The 19,136-nt window shown below is 38.7% G+C and overlaps 1 protein-coding gene across 1 annotated transcript; it reads right to left on the bottom strand.

The window, feature by feature from the left end:
• Nucleotides 1–748: 748 nt before the first annotated feature.
• Nucleotides 749–16,544, bottom strand: LOC139143386 (Golgi SNAP receptor complex member 2-like). Its single transcript, XM_070713661.1, has 6 exons — nucleotides 16,365–16,544; nucleotides 10,706–10,770; nucleotides 9,177–9,285; nucleotides 8,437–8,569; nucleotides 4,624–4,764; nucleotides 749–3,114 (listed from the first exon to the last, which is right to left on the bottom strand). The coding sequence occupies exons 1-6, from the start codon at nucleotides 16,391–16,393 to the stop codon at nucleotides 2,953–2,955; spliced, it is 639 nt and encodes a 212-aa protein (XP_070569762.1). The 5' UTR covers nucleotides 16,394–16,544; the 3' UTR covers nucleotides 749–2,952.
• Between the last annotated feature and the right edge of the window lie 2,592 nt (nucleotides 16,545–19,136).

Here is a 19,136-nt window from a genome sequence, read left to right as displayed (position 1 = left end):
AAGATGTACTGTTGCCAAATTACTATCAGTTTCCTTTAGAGGAGTCAAAAAGGTTAAGAATTTACTAAAATCTAGTCAGACACCAGTTTAATAGTATGCGCCTTGAAAGTGAAAGACAAACTTATTGCGCAAACATTCCTGAATAAAACTTTCCACCATTCTCTTACCAAATCAACAATAAAAATTGGAGATCACAGTGCCAAGTTCGGTGCTAGCGAAACAAATATCTGACATTTGCCAAATTTGATATTCAAAATGGCCGCCACTCCTGTGTTACCTCTATGGGGAAAAATTAAATTTTGGATATTCTAAAAACTAGGATGGTCAAAGTTTTTCTTTCTCCAAGCACTTTTAATGAACCCCCATAAGTGGTAAAGAAAAGAATTGTAGAAATTTGAGAGTCTGACTATCTGTCCCCGAGGCGTGTTCTAATTTAATGTCAATCCTTTGATATCAGTATACAAAAATTACACAATGAATAAACTCATCAGTACAGTGACAGTGCACCTAACATTTACCAAACGAGATTGCAAAATCAACAATAGGTATAAAACAGACCAATGTGGTGACTCAATAAATTGTTCACAATGTTCTGTAATATATACTGTTATGAACAATTCAAAACATTGCCTCAACTCAAATTTTTGAACTTTGACCCCTCATGTCCACAAGTCCAGGAAGAAAAAGCCTGAATTACACACCTCCAGAGATTGAGACACCACACTGGGAACAAAATACAATCACTACATTCTTTCAAATCTCATGGTTGATTTATTTCAAATTTGAATGTTTCAACATATCCATCATTTTGATAGTATATGTCTGCACAGTCTGGTTATGGCGCGTAATCAAGGCCAATATTCGAACTTCACATTTTTCAACTATACAACTCAACATTCAACATTCAAACTCCCCATTTTCAACTATACAACTCAACATTCAACATTCAAACTCCCCATTTTCAACTATACAACTCAACATTCAACATTCAAACTCCCCATTTTCAACTATACAACTCAACATTCAACATTCAAACTCCCCATTTTCAACTATACAACTCCACATTTTCAACTTTCGAACTCCCAATTTTCAACTTTCGAACTCCACACATTCAACTTTCGAACTCCACATTTTCAACTATGGAACTCAACATTTTGGATTCGTATTCCCCATTTTCAACTATCGAAGTCATAGGTCCCCCTAGACCACTAGCCAGCGAACACAAGCCAAAATTAGCATACATATAGTCAAATACGACTTTAAAAAATCGTCGGTGTCATTTTACATGAAACTACTTATCACTTTGTTAGGGAGTCCCAAACATATGGTGACCTCGCAGTTAATTTTGGACGACACGGGTTCGTTAGTGACCACGTCAGTGGTAGTTTGTCTAGGCTGCTACTTGACCTTGACCAGCCCGACAGACAGGGAGATGTGTCACGTAGGTGTGAGAGTCTTGTTAGACTTTTGTCACAGTTAAGTGGCATTGGAATGTGTAGTGAGCGTACTGTCCAGCTGGTGCAAGCCGCTCAACGTGAAATACATGATGTTGAACAAAGTGGTCACGGTGTAATCAAGGGAAAGTGGCTTCACACATCAGCCATATATCTCGTCTTGTATGTGCTTTGGTGTGTTTAGTGTTAGCTCTGCATTGCAGGGCTGTGTGTTACCGGCGTTATACGGCCTCCCACTACATGTGGTGGGAGGCCGTATAACGCCGGTAACACACAGCCCTGCCTAGCCCTGCGTACGATGCTGTGTGTGTTCCGCTACAGCTAAATCGCCCTGCTCTCCAGGCGATTAGCTGTAGCGGAACACACAGCATCGTACGCAGGGCTAAGCCCTGCCATGCAGAGCTAGTTTAGTGTTTGAGTTGTGTTTTGGCTGTAATAGTGTGGAAATTAACAAGCGAGTTGTTAATTTTAAAATAAGCCATGGCGAGCCACGCATGCATGCTCTTGATTAGACGACATGATAGCGACCGAATTAGGCCTAAGTGATGGCGGAGGTCGGCGGTAAATCTTGATAGCATCACAAGTGTTTCCGGTCCATATTTTTGGACCCTCTAGAACATCACATAGGAATAACTCTAAAACTCCGAAACGTCATGTGACGTATCTATGACGCGTTCTGACGTAGTATAGCCCAGAAGGAAAAACGTGGGTAACTACAATGAAGCAAGTTAGGGATGCCTAGGGAGAATACGAATCCTAAATGTTGAGTTCGAGAGTTGAAAATGTGGAGTTCGAAAGTTGAAAATGGGGAATAGCAATCCCAAATGTTGAGTTCGATAGTTGAATGTTGAGTTGTAAGCTTATAGTTGAAAATGGGGAGTTTAAATGTTGAATGTCGAGTTGTATAGTTGAAAATGGGGAGTTTGAATGTTGAATGTCGAGTTGTATAGTTGAAAATGGGGAGTTTGAATGTTGAATGTCGAGTTGTATAGTTGAAAATGGGGAGTTTGAATGTTGAATGTCGAGTTGTATAGTTGAAAATGGGGAGTTTGAATGTTGAATGTCGAGTTGTATAGTTGAAAATGGGAAGTTTGAATGTTGAATGTCGAGTTGTATAGTTGAAAATTGGGAGTTAGAATATTGGCCTTGATTACGCGCCATAGTCTGGTTTTTTTTCCTGTTTTTCTTTAATGTTACAAACTGTGTGCTTTTGACTTGAAAACATGGCTCATGCATTGGCGTTCCTTATATTTTAAGACAGGAACCTCCAAATAGGAAAACCACCTCCTTCTCTGGTAAAAAGCCTCTCTCTGACAGTGCCTGGTTTCTCACACAAGTATTTACAGAATGTATGACTGACACATACAGATAAACGGGATTAACAGAAGCCAGAGTTGTGATTGTTCATTAACAGTTATACACCGATGTCATGTGCTTCTGGTCTGTGAGTCCTTTCCACTGGTATCATGGGATTTAAAATTTGATTTTGATAAAGAAATTATGCTAGATATTTGTAAATGAGAAACATTGCTATGCATGTTATTATCATGCCTCCATATAAAATAAATTTGTCATAAAATGCTCTTTTTTCTGTCATTCTCATAACGACATTTGAAAGACCAAGTGAGCTTGCAACATCCAGCATCCTCTTGTGGACTCCCTGCAGACAGGAGAAAAATAAATAAAGAGTGATAGAATGGGACAACATCATAGAAAAGTGGTCACTTAGAAAAATGTAAAGGAAATTGATACATGAAACAAGAAATTTTAACAACTTTCGATCAAACCTCAATGGCTGTCCGATGCAGCTTGCTTTGTTGTGATGTTTCCATTTTACAATGCATGAAATTCACGATTTGACATTGTACAAAACAATTCTCATATTTATCCATCTGCCCATCTAACCTCTTATGCAGCAACCATTTGAATGATACAAATACTCCCCCCGGGAATGTCAATCATGAAGATTTTACTTTAGTCTTGCCTCTAACACTGTATTATATGAATGTGAGATTGTGTAGAAATATACAGTTACTTGTGCCTGGCTGTCTAGTGTTGAATTTTACACAGGAACTGCATGTGCTGGTCTAGTTTGGATACCAGGGGTGAGCAAATCCACCAGTCTATGCTTAGACTACATGTACCTCTACAGATCAGTTAATTATTCATCTGGTAACAAAAACTGTGAGCTAGTAGAAACTGAGGGTGGGGTAGTGATCTTTTTTGCTACAACTCTGTTGCCTTGTTAACCTGAAAATGATTTGCTGGCCCCTGGAGATCTAGTATCAGCAGACATAGTGACTTCACAGTCTAACCTTGCACCTGTATGTATTGGAACCTGTTCTGTTAATACCTACTCTTAACTGCATTTTGTAACACATGATAGAATGAATGGATCATGGACTTGCTAGTGTCAGATGGTTTGTGTTTGAACAAGGTCACAGTCATCGAGTCTCCAATGCAACAGACTCTTCATGTGTAAAAAATAACAGCAAGACGTCTGTCTTGTTACTATCTCCAAGACTACAATGTAGTTCTTCAAGCAACTGTGATCTTGTTCAAAGTTTGAAAATGTTTCTATGAATGCTCTGAAGGGCTACAGCTGCTGTGCTAAAACTAGCAAGTGATTACAAGGCTGGTAGACTGTATGTCTTTCATTGTTCCAAGACAAACACAATGGACACTGTAAGATTGCTACTCAAAGAGATGTAAAACCATCAAATCAATTGTGAATTCCGACAAACACATCAGTTGAGATGAAAATGTTAACCTCATGGCAACATGTATTCATGATAACAAACCAATAAGCCTACAGTAAAATATCTGTTAACTACATGTACCCATATAAGAAGATAAAAAAAATACGAATGTTTAAGAATAATTATAAAAAGAAACAAAAAATATTAAGAATGTTGAATGAGGGGCAATGTGCAATCTGCTGTCATGTTGATTATTTGAGATCTGTGAAAATAACTTATTTCATTTTGCCAACTTATTCAAGCTCAGCCATTAGCTGCCAGGGCCGATAAATGACAACACATCATTTTAATGAAACATCAGCTGGTGAAACAAAATACCTTCTCTGGACATACTAAAAATAGTTGCAGAAGTAGCTAGAGATGCTGGCATTGTCCCTTTAATGCTGAATGTTGAAAAAATCCACACAAACCTTTAACGTTCCCCTTTGGTCTCGCAGTCCACCTATGATTGCCGCACCACTCCCTAGCAAATCATCTATCCCCCTGTGTGCGTTGTGTAATGATGTGTTGTGCTGTAATGCTGCGTCTATCATAATTGATGTGTCTGGCTCCTGTGGAGAACACAACACAGAGATACACCAAATTAGTGACTCCATCACTTCCACATGGTGTATTTCTGTTCCAGGGTGCTATGAAACTGTAAAATTTACCTTCTCTGAACAAAGTGATGAGAATCTGAGTAGGACATGTACATTGTACCCCCTGGTATGCTTCCACCATGAGATAACCACTTATATTGATTAGAGGTGTGCGTTTGGAAGTTTGGTAGTACCATCAATCTTATCCCAAATAGAATATTCTGATATTCAATTATGGTTGAATGCATTTCTGGGACAGATATCCAAACTCTCACTTTTATCACAATACTATTTTAGTCTACCACTTGTAACTAACTTTGTTAAAGCTTATGGAGTGAATAAAGTTTTTACTATTTAAGTGAAAATAGAAAATTTTAATTTTCCCCATAGAGTTAACACAGGGATGGCGGCCATTTTTAATTTCAAGTATCAGTAAATATTGGGTAATTTGTCGCTAGTACCAAATTTTGTATGGTGACCCTTGATTTTTGTTCCTTATTTTGCAAAAGGACCGGTTAAAGGGTTCTCATGGAAAGTTTCAGCTTAAGTTAAACTCTTTCGATTTGAGGCGTAAGTTACCTTAATTGTCCAAAATCATGCATGACTTGTAACTACAGTGTATGGAATAAGATTTTTTTTTGAGGGGGCGGGGGAGTCAATTACAACTATAGTGCATGTTTGTGTACTACCTTTCACAGTTACTTTTTATTAACATGAAGGGACAAAGTTTCATCTGCTTTGTTTCTAAAAATTGATTGACTGCATAAAACTTTTTAAAGGAGGACAAAGGACTGAAATCACATAAACAGTACATGTTGACAAGAACTACCGCAAGAACCAGGATTCATGAACAGCCACTTTAATGTACAGATAATGTATTCAAGTTTAGGTAGCCATTCTTACAGCTGTGGGACAGTGAGGAGAGTGAGGACTGGCAAAGCAATTTGTGATTTTGATGGGATAAAGATACTGTACATATATGCAGGGCTTGACAATTTTTTTTCCAGTTCACTTGTCCGTCGACAAATGGATTTTCAATTTCACTTGTCCTCACAAAATTTTACTTGTCCTCCATTTGTAATAATCAAGACCAAAATACTTGCGACGAATTCCGTAGCGGCTTTCAGGGCTTTCTTATTTTGGTAATTTTCGCCGATGTTGACGCCGATTTTTCTCAAAAGTTTACATTGAAGTAGGCCTGTGTACGGTCTGTGTGTTCCCGGCGTTATACGGCTGAGGCCGTATAACGCCGGGAACACACAGACATGTACGCAGGTACATGTGAACATTGAAGGTACATATCATCTGATCATACATCGGCTTCCCGTGTTTGGCAAGCATAAATGCCGTCGTTAAAAAATTGGTCAGTTTCTGTCGCTGGTCGTCGTCATTCGGTTCACGCATTGCGAGTGCATGCGATCGGGTTGTTGGCAAGTGAAACCGTATCGGGCACAGCGGGATCCACAAAATTTCCACGTCACGATCTCATCTGCGATGCGCCAAACAGTCCAAATGCGGTTGACTAAATTCGTGAGACCTTATCGATTCAACGCGAAACATGTCGCATCCGTCAAGAAAAGCATTTCGCTTGGTTTGGCCATTGACGTAGTCTCTTCCTACCTCCATGGTTTGGCAATGGTGGGGTATTTGAGACACGACGTACGGAACATTTTGGAACCGTCATATTTCAACCAAGGCCACTGTGCTTTCCATTTCGGGAGATAAACAGCTACGGCGTTTTTCCTCATCATAACGCTTATGTTTAGATCTTTTGTCAGAAACATTGTTCTAATCATCACATCGAGTCGTCGATTCTCAGACAATCCCACTCACGCTGGCCCTCGTGGCGCTGTCGTAAATAATCACAACGTCGTTTCTCAGAGTTACACAATGCCCATCGTCGTAAACTACACACCTCTTTACGGCAACAGCTTTGCTTGATTTTTGCGTAGGTCTGCAGAGCGGAAATTACGCTCTGGCTCGAGAAAATGCACAATGCCTTGTTTGCGTTAGTGGAAATATTACCGTAAAAAACTCATATTTTTACAGCGATCACTCCACAAACTATCTGCCAACAATGTTCGTCTACCTCGTGAGGCCGCATAAATGATTTTGAAGTACTGCACGGTCGATCGCCGATAAGCACTATGATTGGGTTTTGCAATTGTTTACCTAATTTGTTGGGGCGGAGCAGTCAGCATACAACAGAGAAATGCTGTTTACGCCAAATTTTAAGCGACTTTTTAATTGGACGATGAAATAATTTCATGTCGATCATCGAAAAATTGCAACATTGTGTGAGTCGGCAAGTGAATCGCAGAAGAACGTCACAATTGTATCTAAAAAAAGTCAGTGATTGACATTTATTTTGTGTGAACGACAACGCAAATCGGGCGACACGTGCACAAACCACAACTTAGGTTCGCGTTGATTGCGCCAGAAGTTGTATAAACAACTTGTCCGGCGGGCGACCAGATTTTATTTTTGACTTGCCCGAACGTAAATTTCACTTGTCCCGGGCGTCGGGCGATAGGAATTGTCAAGCCCTGCATATATGGGGGACTTTATATGGTGACATGATGACATTGATACACTTTCTTTTGTAACATGCATTAAGTACATCCTTGTACTGACACACATAGACACACACACTCACACACACACACACACACACACACACACACACACACACACACACACCAAGAAATCTCACAAAATACCACTGTCATACCTTAATGATTGGTGCTCTATCACACTAAACCACTGCATGTTGGGTAAGGGATGGGCAGATGGATGTACCCAGTGTAACAATTTACCATTTTTAACAATTTGAAAATGCACCTCATATTGACGACTTCTATGATCTAATATTATTTTCCTTATCTACTGCTGGTATTGACTCACTTTGAGATTTCAAAAGGAAATATTTAATTTAAAATGCTGTTAAATTTGGCCAAGTTGCGTCTCTAATGTCAAAGTTTGCATGATAACGTGATCCAATGACTTTTATATTTGATTATGAAAGAAAATTGTTGCTTCCGAAGGGCAAACTTTGAGCATAAATTGAAAACTTTAATTATCATAATGAATATAAGCTGACAATATCATAATGTTGTTAATGTTCTATTAATTATTTTAGAAATTATTTAATTATTAATCATTTCATTAAATATTCTAGAAACTTCAATATGGTTAAAGAATTTGAAGGACTTCACATGAGCTTGACATGTTATTGTTGCCCCTGAGACAAAAAAGAAGAAAACTCAAAACTATACTTGGCATTTAATTTCAAATGCTTTGTTATACAAGTGTAATGGCCAACAAAACAGCACATGTCTACACTGAAATATTTTCAAATTGTAAACATAGCAGATACGCTGTAGTCAAGGGCAGTGTTTCATCCAGGATGGCATCATAAGGGGGGATTCTCCCATTTACCACAATATTTACGGGGGGATTTCACCAGTTCATATCTCTAAGGTGTGACTGATACCATTTCATGGGGGCTGGTTCCCCCTTGACAAATTATTAGGGGGTGCCAACATGTCAACAGAGGGGGAATCCCCATCCCCCTCTCTAGATGAAACACTGCAGGGGGTGTTCTGTTTCATACAATTACCACTGGAAGTTATAACAGGGACTTACATTTGTTGTGAAAGTTCTGGAAAGTAATGCTTCTCTGTCCCTCTCTTCCTGCTCCCTGGTGTACCTTCTGTGTTGAATGTTTCTCATGGCAGCCTGCAGGTGTTTACAATCGTATTTCAACTGATCGACTCGACTGTAAGAGAACCACATGGAAAAACACATTAGTGATTCAACTTGTCTCACCTTTCACACTGCCTTGTGATTGGATCCTTGCAGTATTTTCTTAGCTATAACCTTAGGTACATGATGTTACAATGTTACACTAAATCCTTTAACTCTGTGTCTGTCTATATGTCAGGCTTCAAAATCTATAACAGAGTGATTGTACCGATTGAATATGGTTATGGGGTTACAACCTGACCCCTATAAAAAATACCCTGTGGGAATCCTATGGCACAAAAGTGCTACAAAAATGCGAGGGACTTCCCTTGAACTGTTTGCTGGATTTTGGTTGTAATTTCGAAGATATTCCCTAGCTCCTATACATATTTGTCTGTTACAGTTCCTATAGGGCAGTTTGACATCCCATTGGTAATCTTATGGTGTCCTTGTAGATTGTTTTTCGTAGGAATTTGTGTACACATCATGCATGTGCCATTCTTCACTCTTACCTATTCCATAAACAAACAACAAACAAAAACACACCATAGTAATTCTCTCATACACCCATTGTGTGAGACATCAGAATTCCGTTTTGTAAAAGGTACAGGTAAGCTAAGAGATAACCACACAGTACTCACAGTTTGGCATTTTGTCTTCTCTGTGGCGGTTCTTTGTTCACCAATATCTCTAGCCTTTCTACATTGCTGGTGATTTGGTCTATCCTAACTTGGACTTCATTCTCCACCACTGCAATAAATCAGGTTAAAAAGCTATCGAACAGAAAAAAGAAGGGAAAAGTCTGCTCTTCGCTTGAGGGCAGTGCACCACCCTAGAAATTCCACATCTATGACTTGCGCTCATGGCAAAATACTAGTATGGGGCATGTTGTCATTTTGTTGATGACAATAAAATGTGTAGATGTTGTAGGAGTTTCTTAAAAGCCATTTTATCCCCAAATTACTGATACTATGAGGTTATCCCACGATATCAGCGCTTGGTTGGGACGTATTGCCACGAGTGAGGATGCGAGCCGCATCACACGAGTCGAACAAGTGCTGATATAGTGGGATAACCGATTTATCATATGCCCGTGACCATATATTTATGTAAAAGGTAATTAAAAATAAAGAAATTTTATTAGCTTTTGTCAGTCTTTCGAAGGGACTATGTTTTTATATTCTGCCGCTGGTCTGAGCACATTGATACATGTTTGTTTACAACAGCTGATCAAGTCATCGATAGCATCGTGTCGGGTATATACAGTCTGAACAGGATTATTTCAGCGCAATTTACTGCAGTTCAGAAAAGGAATGGAGCCAATTTACTTATTCTGGTCACCGTCCCGGTGTTCTGGTGGATAATTACATGTATTATACGGACAATATTGTAAGTTTGAATTCACTTTAATAACTCTTGCTGAAACATGGCTGACGTGAACACGAACGACGAAGTAGGGCAAAATACAACAGATTGTAAACATCAACTTTTAATTTTCTACAACAACCTGTCCTGTAACTCTCTTTACATCTGAAATAAAGGAACGTTAAAATCATATGTACTAGTAATATGTTTCGTTTTATATTGGTTAATTTTGATTGAAGTGAAAAAGATGGATTTGATCGTTAAATGCAAGATGAACATCATAACATCAAAATCGGAAATAAACAACAATTGATGACGTATAACGTGCCGTATCAGACTGATATTTTACGTTCCACGTCATGACGCGTCAGAGGAGATACTTATACGGTCATGGGTATATGATACAATGACTAATAAATACTGTATCGATACAATAGCTACTTCTTGACACTACATGCATGCGTGTCTCAGAAAATTGGCACTCAACATACAAGGAAACATTAAAATTTTGTTCACAAAAATTGTTAAGAATAGCTCCTGGCTACAAATGTAACTTTGTGTACACCTCCGACAGCTTGCTGAATTTGTAGACTAAAGTAACAGCAATCAAAGGAAAGTAACAAACGACTTTCTCTGTTGTTCCAAACAAGACATTTAAACCTTTTCTTTGCTTGTTTCAATTGCCTTGCTATAGGAAAGAGAATTACTGATTTCAAGTAAGTATCGTACCCTAGTTTGATGAAGAACAATAAATTTGCTTGACGTTACACTTGGAGGTGTTTCATTGCATTGACTATTGACTTACCGTGAGCATCCTCAGGTTTGGCTCGTTCTATTCGACTCATGTTTGCCTGCACATCATGCAGCATTCTGTGAACAAGAAAGACAGATATATATAATGGTGGATAAATACTTAAAATGCTGCTAAATGGAATGGGTTATAAAATGTCAATCCAATGCTGAATTATTTTTCACTACAAACGTAAACATCACTTTGTTGAATATCTCTTTTGCATCCATGGAATCTCAACAGATATGACATATTTAGGTTCAATGACCAGACTGGTGGTCATGAATAAGAGATGCTATATCCAATCAAATGCAGTGTTTTTGCTGAGGTTAAGGAACATTGGTAAATGATTTGGGAACCCCGGTAACATTTCTGCTGTCCCCTAATCTGATTGCATTGATATACCGAGGGGATCGAACTCTGGTAAAATGACTTGGGAACCCTGGTAACATTTACCGGGGTACCGGCCTTAACAAAAACACTGAAATGGAATGCATACAATATATTTCATTCAGCAATGTATCTGGCAACTGAATATGAATTTGAACTTTCGATGACATTTTTCGTGAAAAGTAACCCATCAGTAAAAATGAATAATGTTCAACCAAAATTTCTCAATTTTCTGATGTCATGATTTTCATCTGTGAAATCACGACAGGCCTTCAATACACAATATGCATAAGCATTTTACATATTTATATATGTATGGAATTAGACAAAGTTTGACAATGAAAATTATGATGAAAAGATTAAAGCTCCATAAGCTGTATCTTTTGGCTATTTTTTCAGAACTTTTGTTTCGTGGCTTCCCTACACTTTCTGCATTGAATCCCTTAAACTTAATGCCAAGTACCGGTATTTAGCATATCAACGCAACCTATATGAGTATAATCTCCATTGTTATTGTTGAAAATTGTATGCAAGTCCTGACTAGAATTCACTTGTAAACAATAAACAATGATCACTTCACACATACAAGCTGTGTTGACAAAAGAATACTCGAAATTTCAGCATGACAAACAGATAAGGGTCAGACACAGTAGTTGATATACAGAAGCAGAATACTGAAAAAGGCAGGGGGAGCCTATAAATACCCCCTATCTCCCTGGGCATTCATAATCCAACATGAGTGGCACATGGTAGCAGCGTCAACGAATGCTCCCGAAAATCTGGATCTTTCAAGAACCATGGTGTAAATTAAAGCACTGTCCCAACATATTACGTTTTGTGAATACTTGTGGAATCACCTTGTCGGCGAAATTCTCTCATTTTTTTATTTTAAGTTGCTTTTTGATGCCAAAACTGCTTCGATGCTGTGTTTGAAGCGTCCAAAAAACAATAGATGAAAGCGTTCAAACAGCTGCCAATCACGAGGGGATGCGCAAAGGTGCAAACGATCAAACATTTGTTGTGTACATCGGATCGATTACGACATCAACAATGAATAAACGATTCTTACTATATACTGAGTAAAATACTTGACCAACGGTTACATGGACAAAACCCGCGACATGCGGACTCATTTTGGATCGAGCACGAAGAACAACTTTTCTAACTACTTTCAGCCGAAATCAACTCGATTCCGATCTATGCCTACACATGGAGCTACCAAAGTAGTAGCTCCATGGCCTACCCAAATCACTCAACCGCTCACAGACGGCGAAAAATTGCTCTCGTGACGTCCAAAACCGTTGTTTGCTGGCGATGCACGGTCAAAGGCCAATGCAGTGGCCGGCCACTGGATACGTTCATGCGACAATTGTACAGGTGCCCATGAGCTGCATTATTTCCCGGCGGTCAGGTCGGGCAATGAAACTAAATCGCGATCCATTCATCTCTGTTGGAGTTGTCCAAAAAGAGACACTTGCCATAGATTATAGCATCAAATGGTGACCGTTCAGACTGAAACATGAAAGGTCTGAAGATCGCCGTGATGTCGTTCTTCTCTATACGTTTTTCTGAGCTTGTTTTTTGACGAAATTGCTCTAATATTATCTGACGTGTCTTTGAAATCTTTATCAACTTTCCTTTCCGGACCAGGGCGCAACATTACCTTTTTTCACTTTCATAGTAACCTAGGATTCATTTAATTCGCTGATTAATATACTCTTCTGTACTTTCTCGATTGTCTGTAACTGACTTTACTTTCCCGATATCGATATCAAGAAATTTGACAACTACTAACGAATAGTCGGCAAAATTTACAGAAACTAGCAACAATAATTACATGTATGGTAATTTTATCGTCTTTAGCCTAAGCGGGTTCGCTTGGCGGAAGCAGTATATAACGATCTGAGTTCCAATTTTTACCCTACAGTGTGAGTGTAGTATTCGAACAACTGAGATCATAATCTTACGCTGTTCCGAGTGGCCTTAGGATTATTTATAATATACAATAAATTGACCCTATCAAAATTACTGTTTTTTACATTGCTTGGATATCGATATTTTTTCTATATTTTTTGTCTTTGATTTGAAGTCTTTTGATTCTCCATTGGCTGCAGCTCGGGATTTTTCAAGATAAACAATCAATTATACATTTCCTACATCTTTGAAACGGGGATTACGGTAATCTTTCTTTTGATGAAAATTTTGTGAACGTCTTTGCAATGTGTTCCCACCATGAGTGTGAACTGATTCTTTGTTAGTAAAAATCGTCAGAAATGGTCCAGTGGCCGTGATAAAATAGACTCGAGTGCAAAAATCATTGCGAGGAAGATAGTAAGAAATTCACATTGCGATATTTGCTGTCGTATTTCTCAACAGGAATACCCATTTCGCATTGTGTATAAGAAGATCAAGGTGTTCGGCAGTCAATTGCTTCTATCATAATAATCTTGATCGCAGCTATTAGGCGAGAAGACAGCGGGCTCTTATAATCTCGCAAAATTATTGATATTATGTCTTTGTGTTAAAAATTTTCGATCGAAGGCAGCAGCTCAAATCAACAGCCGTGGTATATTGGGTGTTTATCACTGGACGCAGAACTACCTTGATATCAACATTACGTTCTGTACCAATGTACGCCCCTGAAAGTTATAGAGTCAGCTGTGGCATCGGCAGTTACACATTGGTCGTAATCTTTTCTTATTCTGCCCCGTCTTTTGAACCGTCTAGAAATTTCAAAGCTAGAAATTTTTACCGTGACATATAACACAGTGACCTTGCACACTAATGATCATTCCACTGTTTCTGTTGGAGTTTGTTGGTTTTATGATTTGCCCCGTGGCCCCGGTAAAATATTTTCCATACGATACACAGTTGATTTTTTAAGGTAAATTTAGTATATTCCCAGTTTGTGGGGAAAAGTTGTCTAGAATGAAAGGTTGAGTTGACGCTGATAGAGTAGATGTCGGGCCCGGCACAGTTGACTGAGGTCCGGTCGGTTTGGGGTCGTTTAGTCCAGAAACCTGCAAAGTTCTGTATGATCATCCTTCGGCATTTGGGTGTTTTAACTCAAATTTTTTGGACAAAGTAATTCAGTAATAATGTACGCCAGATTCCTTGTGTTGTTTTAGCCACCGTCATACGCGTATACGGACGGCTTTAGATTAAAAACGGTAAAAATGTTCAGTGCTCGTAAATGCGTGCAAAGTTTATTTAGTGACTTTTTACCAGTATAGTCATCAATACGACTAGGATTTGCCACCACGTAACGATGTAATCCCGTATCAATAGTCCATACAAAAATTTTGTGCTGAATCGAAGGAGGTAAAAATTACGGTGGGAAAGGTCGGTCCATTTTCCGTCAAAGTTGTTGATCTGCAAAATCTTCACTGTGCACAAACTACATGAGTGGCTGTTATAGGTCTACACGTCCCACGTGCTTTCCACTGTTCCTTGTTACGAGCTATGTTCAAAGCGCGGAGTTACTAACATTGGTGAAGTACCGGGTACATTGATTTTGTACAAAACCTCTACCTGTTTGCTCCTCGTGTTTTTTGTGTCCCTAACGTCGACTGGCTCTATGCTGTATGTTGCGTACACACATAGCAGTCGGGATTAAGATTTCCCGGGTAAATAGATACACTCAATAGTTTATTCCGCCTCTGACGCAAAGATACACACTGTTTTACATGTGCCACTCCTAGGCCCTGGGATCGATTGCCATACCTTTAACACAAGTTTCAGCTTATGTCCCTTTAATTTGGTTACTAGAGTAAACATGGTTGGCTGAATCCAGCATCTGTATGTGTATTTTGACAGTCAGTGAGAGAGTCCACCTGTCTTGTAGCAGTGTGTGTTACAGCTGTGAAATCATGCTATGGAATGGGACTGGTTTGTAAAATTGAGCAATGCTGTTGATTTGTATTTTTACAAAGAAACAATAAGTACAGCAAAATCACTCTATGCTAAAAGTAGAGTGTTATAAATAATAACATAAATTACTTCAAGTACAAAGTAATAACATCTGTTACCGGTACTTAAGTTTCATGCATCCTGCAATCTTCAGACAGAAGTGAAAGGATTCATAGCTCTACACTCATATATATATATATATATATATATATATATATATATATATATATATATATATATATATATATATATATATATATATATATATACACACACACACACACAGAGATACATATATATATATATATATATATATATATATATATATATATATATATATATATATATATATATATATATATATATATATATATATATATATACACACACAGAGAATACAGTACTGTTAAAATATTGCAAAGTTGCCTGTGTTGCACATGGGAACTTTGGTGATTATTGCTTTCTGCTTTTTGACAATATGACATCACCGTCCCAATATTGTAGAACACATTTGTCAATTTATGTATGCGAAGAAACAGTGTCACCTTTTAATATTTAGGCTATCACAGACTGTGTTTCTCCTCTACTGTTGATAACATTACCGATAAAAGGGTGAAGGGTTGGCAGTAGACATTCTCGCGAGCCAGAGCATAATTTCCGCTCCGCTAAGCTGTTGCCGTAAAGAGGCGTGTAGTTTACGACGATACCAGTAGCACTCACGCTGTTTGTTATACATTTACACTGTTTGCAAATAGCAGCTAACACTGTCTGTCACATCGATGCAAGGACAATAGCTGTTACATCTTTTTTAGGTCCATGCATGAGTAAAGACTGAAGTCCAGCTGGTAATCTCAGTGATTGGCACCAGCAGAGGTCAAGCACTCAATCCGCTTGGTAACCTCATATATTACACAGCGGTTATAAAGTAAACCTGACGGTTTGTTGTGGGTTTGAGGTAATTTCGGACTCTGCATCCGGTTTCAATGTACAACCTTTTTGCAGTGCATTTAATGAACTAATAATCCAGTCAGGAATCGAGTGCCATCCTCTACGGCCAGTGGTGGTACTCGGCTACTGGACCGTGGCTACACTTACACATACTGCATAGCTCGGCAAATAAGAGTCGCCAGCTTTGTCTCTTGAAAACAGGCAATAAAATAGGATAGAATGTCTCCTTCTAAATCATAAGGTTGGTGGCTACACTGAGCACATTCTCAGTGCGATGGAGAGATGATAAACCAAATGATTAACGGACTTTCATTACAGCTGCCTGTACCAGAAGAAGTTAGATGTTATTGTTAGAACGGCCCTCCACAGCCGCTCGAGAACCGTAGTCAACATATGCCACGGGCAATTTTCAATTTCATTCACTTACTTGTTGGTTTGATGGTACAAAGCCTCCATTTTTGTCCTCTTCTCGTAGTTCACAGAACCTCCTTCTTCACATCGACTGTTTTCTGTGCAACATCTAGTAGATTATAAAAGAAACCGGAAGTATTTACAGAAGGACACGTCGTCCAGCTGCAGAGATCATACGATTGTTGGTTTGATCGACTCTCCACATTTCAAAAGAATCTTCCATCTATGTGGTTGGTGGCGCTATCAAACATGCAGTTATCCAGACCTCTTCATTTCTCCCGGTCATTTCTAAACTGATCAGCTTCCAAGATTTTCGCCACTTAAAAAGGGTGGTCGTCGGAACTGCGCGTGTGCGACGTTCTTGTTCATAAACAATATATTTCATGCATGAGCTGTTCCGCTCGGCGTCTATGCCCCCATAGACGTGTGTACATATGCATGAGAAAAACATATATGTACACACGTGACGTCTATGGGGGCGTCTATATGTACACACGTGACGTCTATGGGGGCATAGACGCCGAGCGGAATAGACCGATCACAAGTGACTGTGAATAAACGTAGTAATAAACATACAGACGCAACCGACTCACCATATAAGCCCTTTTTGGTATTTATACATGTACCAAATATGAAACATCATGTGTACGTGATGAAGCTACAAACTCACGTGTTTGCAGTTGCATCGTGACACACGAACGCGTCGATCCTGCGTCGATCCACTCACAGTCGCTCGAGAGCTACATGTATTCAGCTCTGGGACTATTCGCCCCATAGACGAGTATACAGAAGCGAGAAATACCCCTTCTGTATACTCGTCTGTGGGGCGAATAGTCCCAGAGCTGAATAGCTCTCGAGCGACTGTGATCCACTTATAAACTTGCCTCTCCAGAGAGGGCGCCGTCTAAGACCTTTGACTTTCCAGAGACGCTGTCAAGACGCCTTGTTACAACCGATAACGTAGTAACTAACCGATAACGTATCAAACCCGATAACGTAGTAAAAATTTACCGATAACATAGTAAATCAACCGATAACGTAGTAACGAACCGATAACGTAGTAAATTTTTCTAACCGATAACGTAGTAAAAATTTACCGATAACGTAGTAATTTTTCCTAACCCATAATGTATCAACTAATTTACCGATAACGTATCAACGGATTAAATCAACTGATAACGTAGAAAAGTCAACCAATACCACATCAAAACAAACGATAACGTATCAATTAACTGATGATACCTGATTAAGCGAGTCATAGGGAGCGATAGACCGATCGATTTATAGATAGATATATATTAGATAGAAAGATAGAAAGATAGATAGGTTGATCAATGTATCCATATATAAATCGATCACTCAATCGATCGATCGATCGATCTATCGGTTTGATAGATGGTCGGTCGATCAATCGATCAATCGATCGACAGGTAAATTGATGGGCAGAGTGATCAATAGAACAGAGGATCTATCAATTCGATAGGAAGATCAATTAATCGATCGATCGAGAGATTGAATTAATTGGTCAATAGATAGATAGATAGATAGATAGATAGATAGATAGATAGATAGATAGATAGATAGATAGATAGATAGATTTGTTATCACATTGTCTCGTACTCAATTTTCTTTTCTTTTATTTCCTTTTTTCCCTTAAGCGTAAATTGTTACAAATTTCTGCAGCAAATCAATCGTGTTTCGACTGTTTTCATGGTAGTACGAGCGACTAAGTTGATCTAAATGTTGTCAATCTACTGGATTTGGTTTAGGAAGTTGTTTCTTATCTTGCTATAGTAGCTATACAGTTTAGTTGTAGTTGGGTAAAATTCAAAGAAATAGTATAAGTACTGATGAAACAAAGGCAGGGGAATGAGCGGCTGTTGGTTTACACAGAGAACTCTGCCGAGAAAGACAACTATTGGGTGTATGCACCGGCTACACTTCAGACAGAAAGTATGGTTGTAATAGCAAGATTTGAAACAACTTTCCAAATCCATTCCAGTAGTGTAGCAACATTTAGATCAATACGGCTAGTTTTCAATCGGGTTCGAACCCACAACATACGGCATCAAGTTAGTCGTTCGTGCTGAAACAAAGTTATACAGGCAAGGTTATACAGGCATGTCGTCGGTTTATTTGATATTTTATTGTTCACCTGGTTACATTACGGATTGATTTGATACACTATCTCTCTATTTATCTATACGTCGATCGATCTATCTATCTATCTACCCATCGAAATATACACATGCATAGATCTTTTTAATCGTTCATTAGTCGAGCAATCGATCAATTCATTTCATAATTCAATCAAAAGAAATATCGATCAATTGAAAAATCAGTCCATCGATCGATCAATCGGTCGATCTATCGATTGATTAATGGATTGATCGATCGATCGAGGATAGATCTATCCCTGTGAATCTATTCCCGTGAATCACTCGATCAAATACATTATCAGTTGATTTGATACGTTATCGGTAAATTTGTTGATACGTTATCGGTTAGGAAAAATTACTACGTTATCGGTAAATTTTTACTACGTTATCGGTTAGAAAAATTTACTACGTTATCGGTTCGTTACTACGTTATCGGTTGATTTACTACGTTATCGGTAAATTTTTACTACGTTATCGGGTTTGATACGTTATCGGTTAGTTACTACGTTATCGGTTGTAACACGCCTCTCCAAATCCACTTCGTGCGACCAATGACATCCCTGAAGTGGCGTTCGAAGTATTGGAAAGTATACGATTCGTCGACGGCGTTCGTCTGGGAATGTCACTAT

This window comes from Ptychodera flava, chromosome 11 (genome assembly GCF_041260155.1).
Source record: "Ptychodera flava strain L36383 chromosome 11, AS_Pfla_20210202, whole genome shotgun sequence".
Lineage (NCBI taxonomy): Eukaryota > Metazoa > Hemichordata > Enteropneusta > Ptychoderidae > Ptychodera > Ptychodera flava.
The sequence above is the reverse complement of the archived record's forward strand: the minus strand, read 5'-3'. Positions and strand labels throughout refer to the sequence as shown.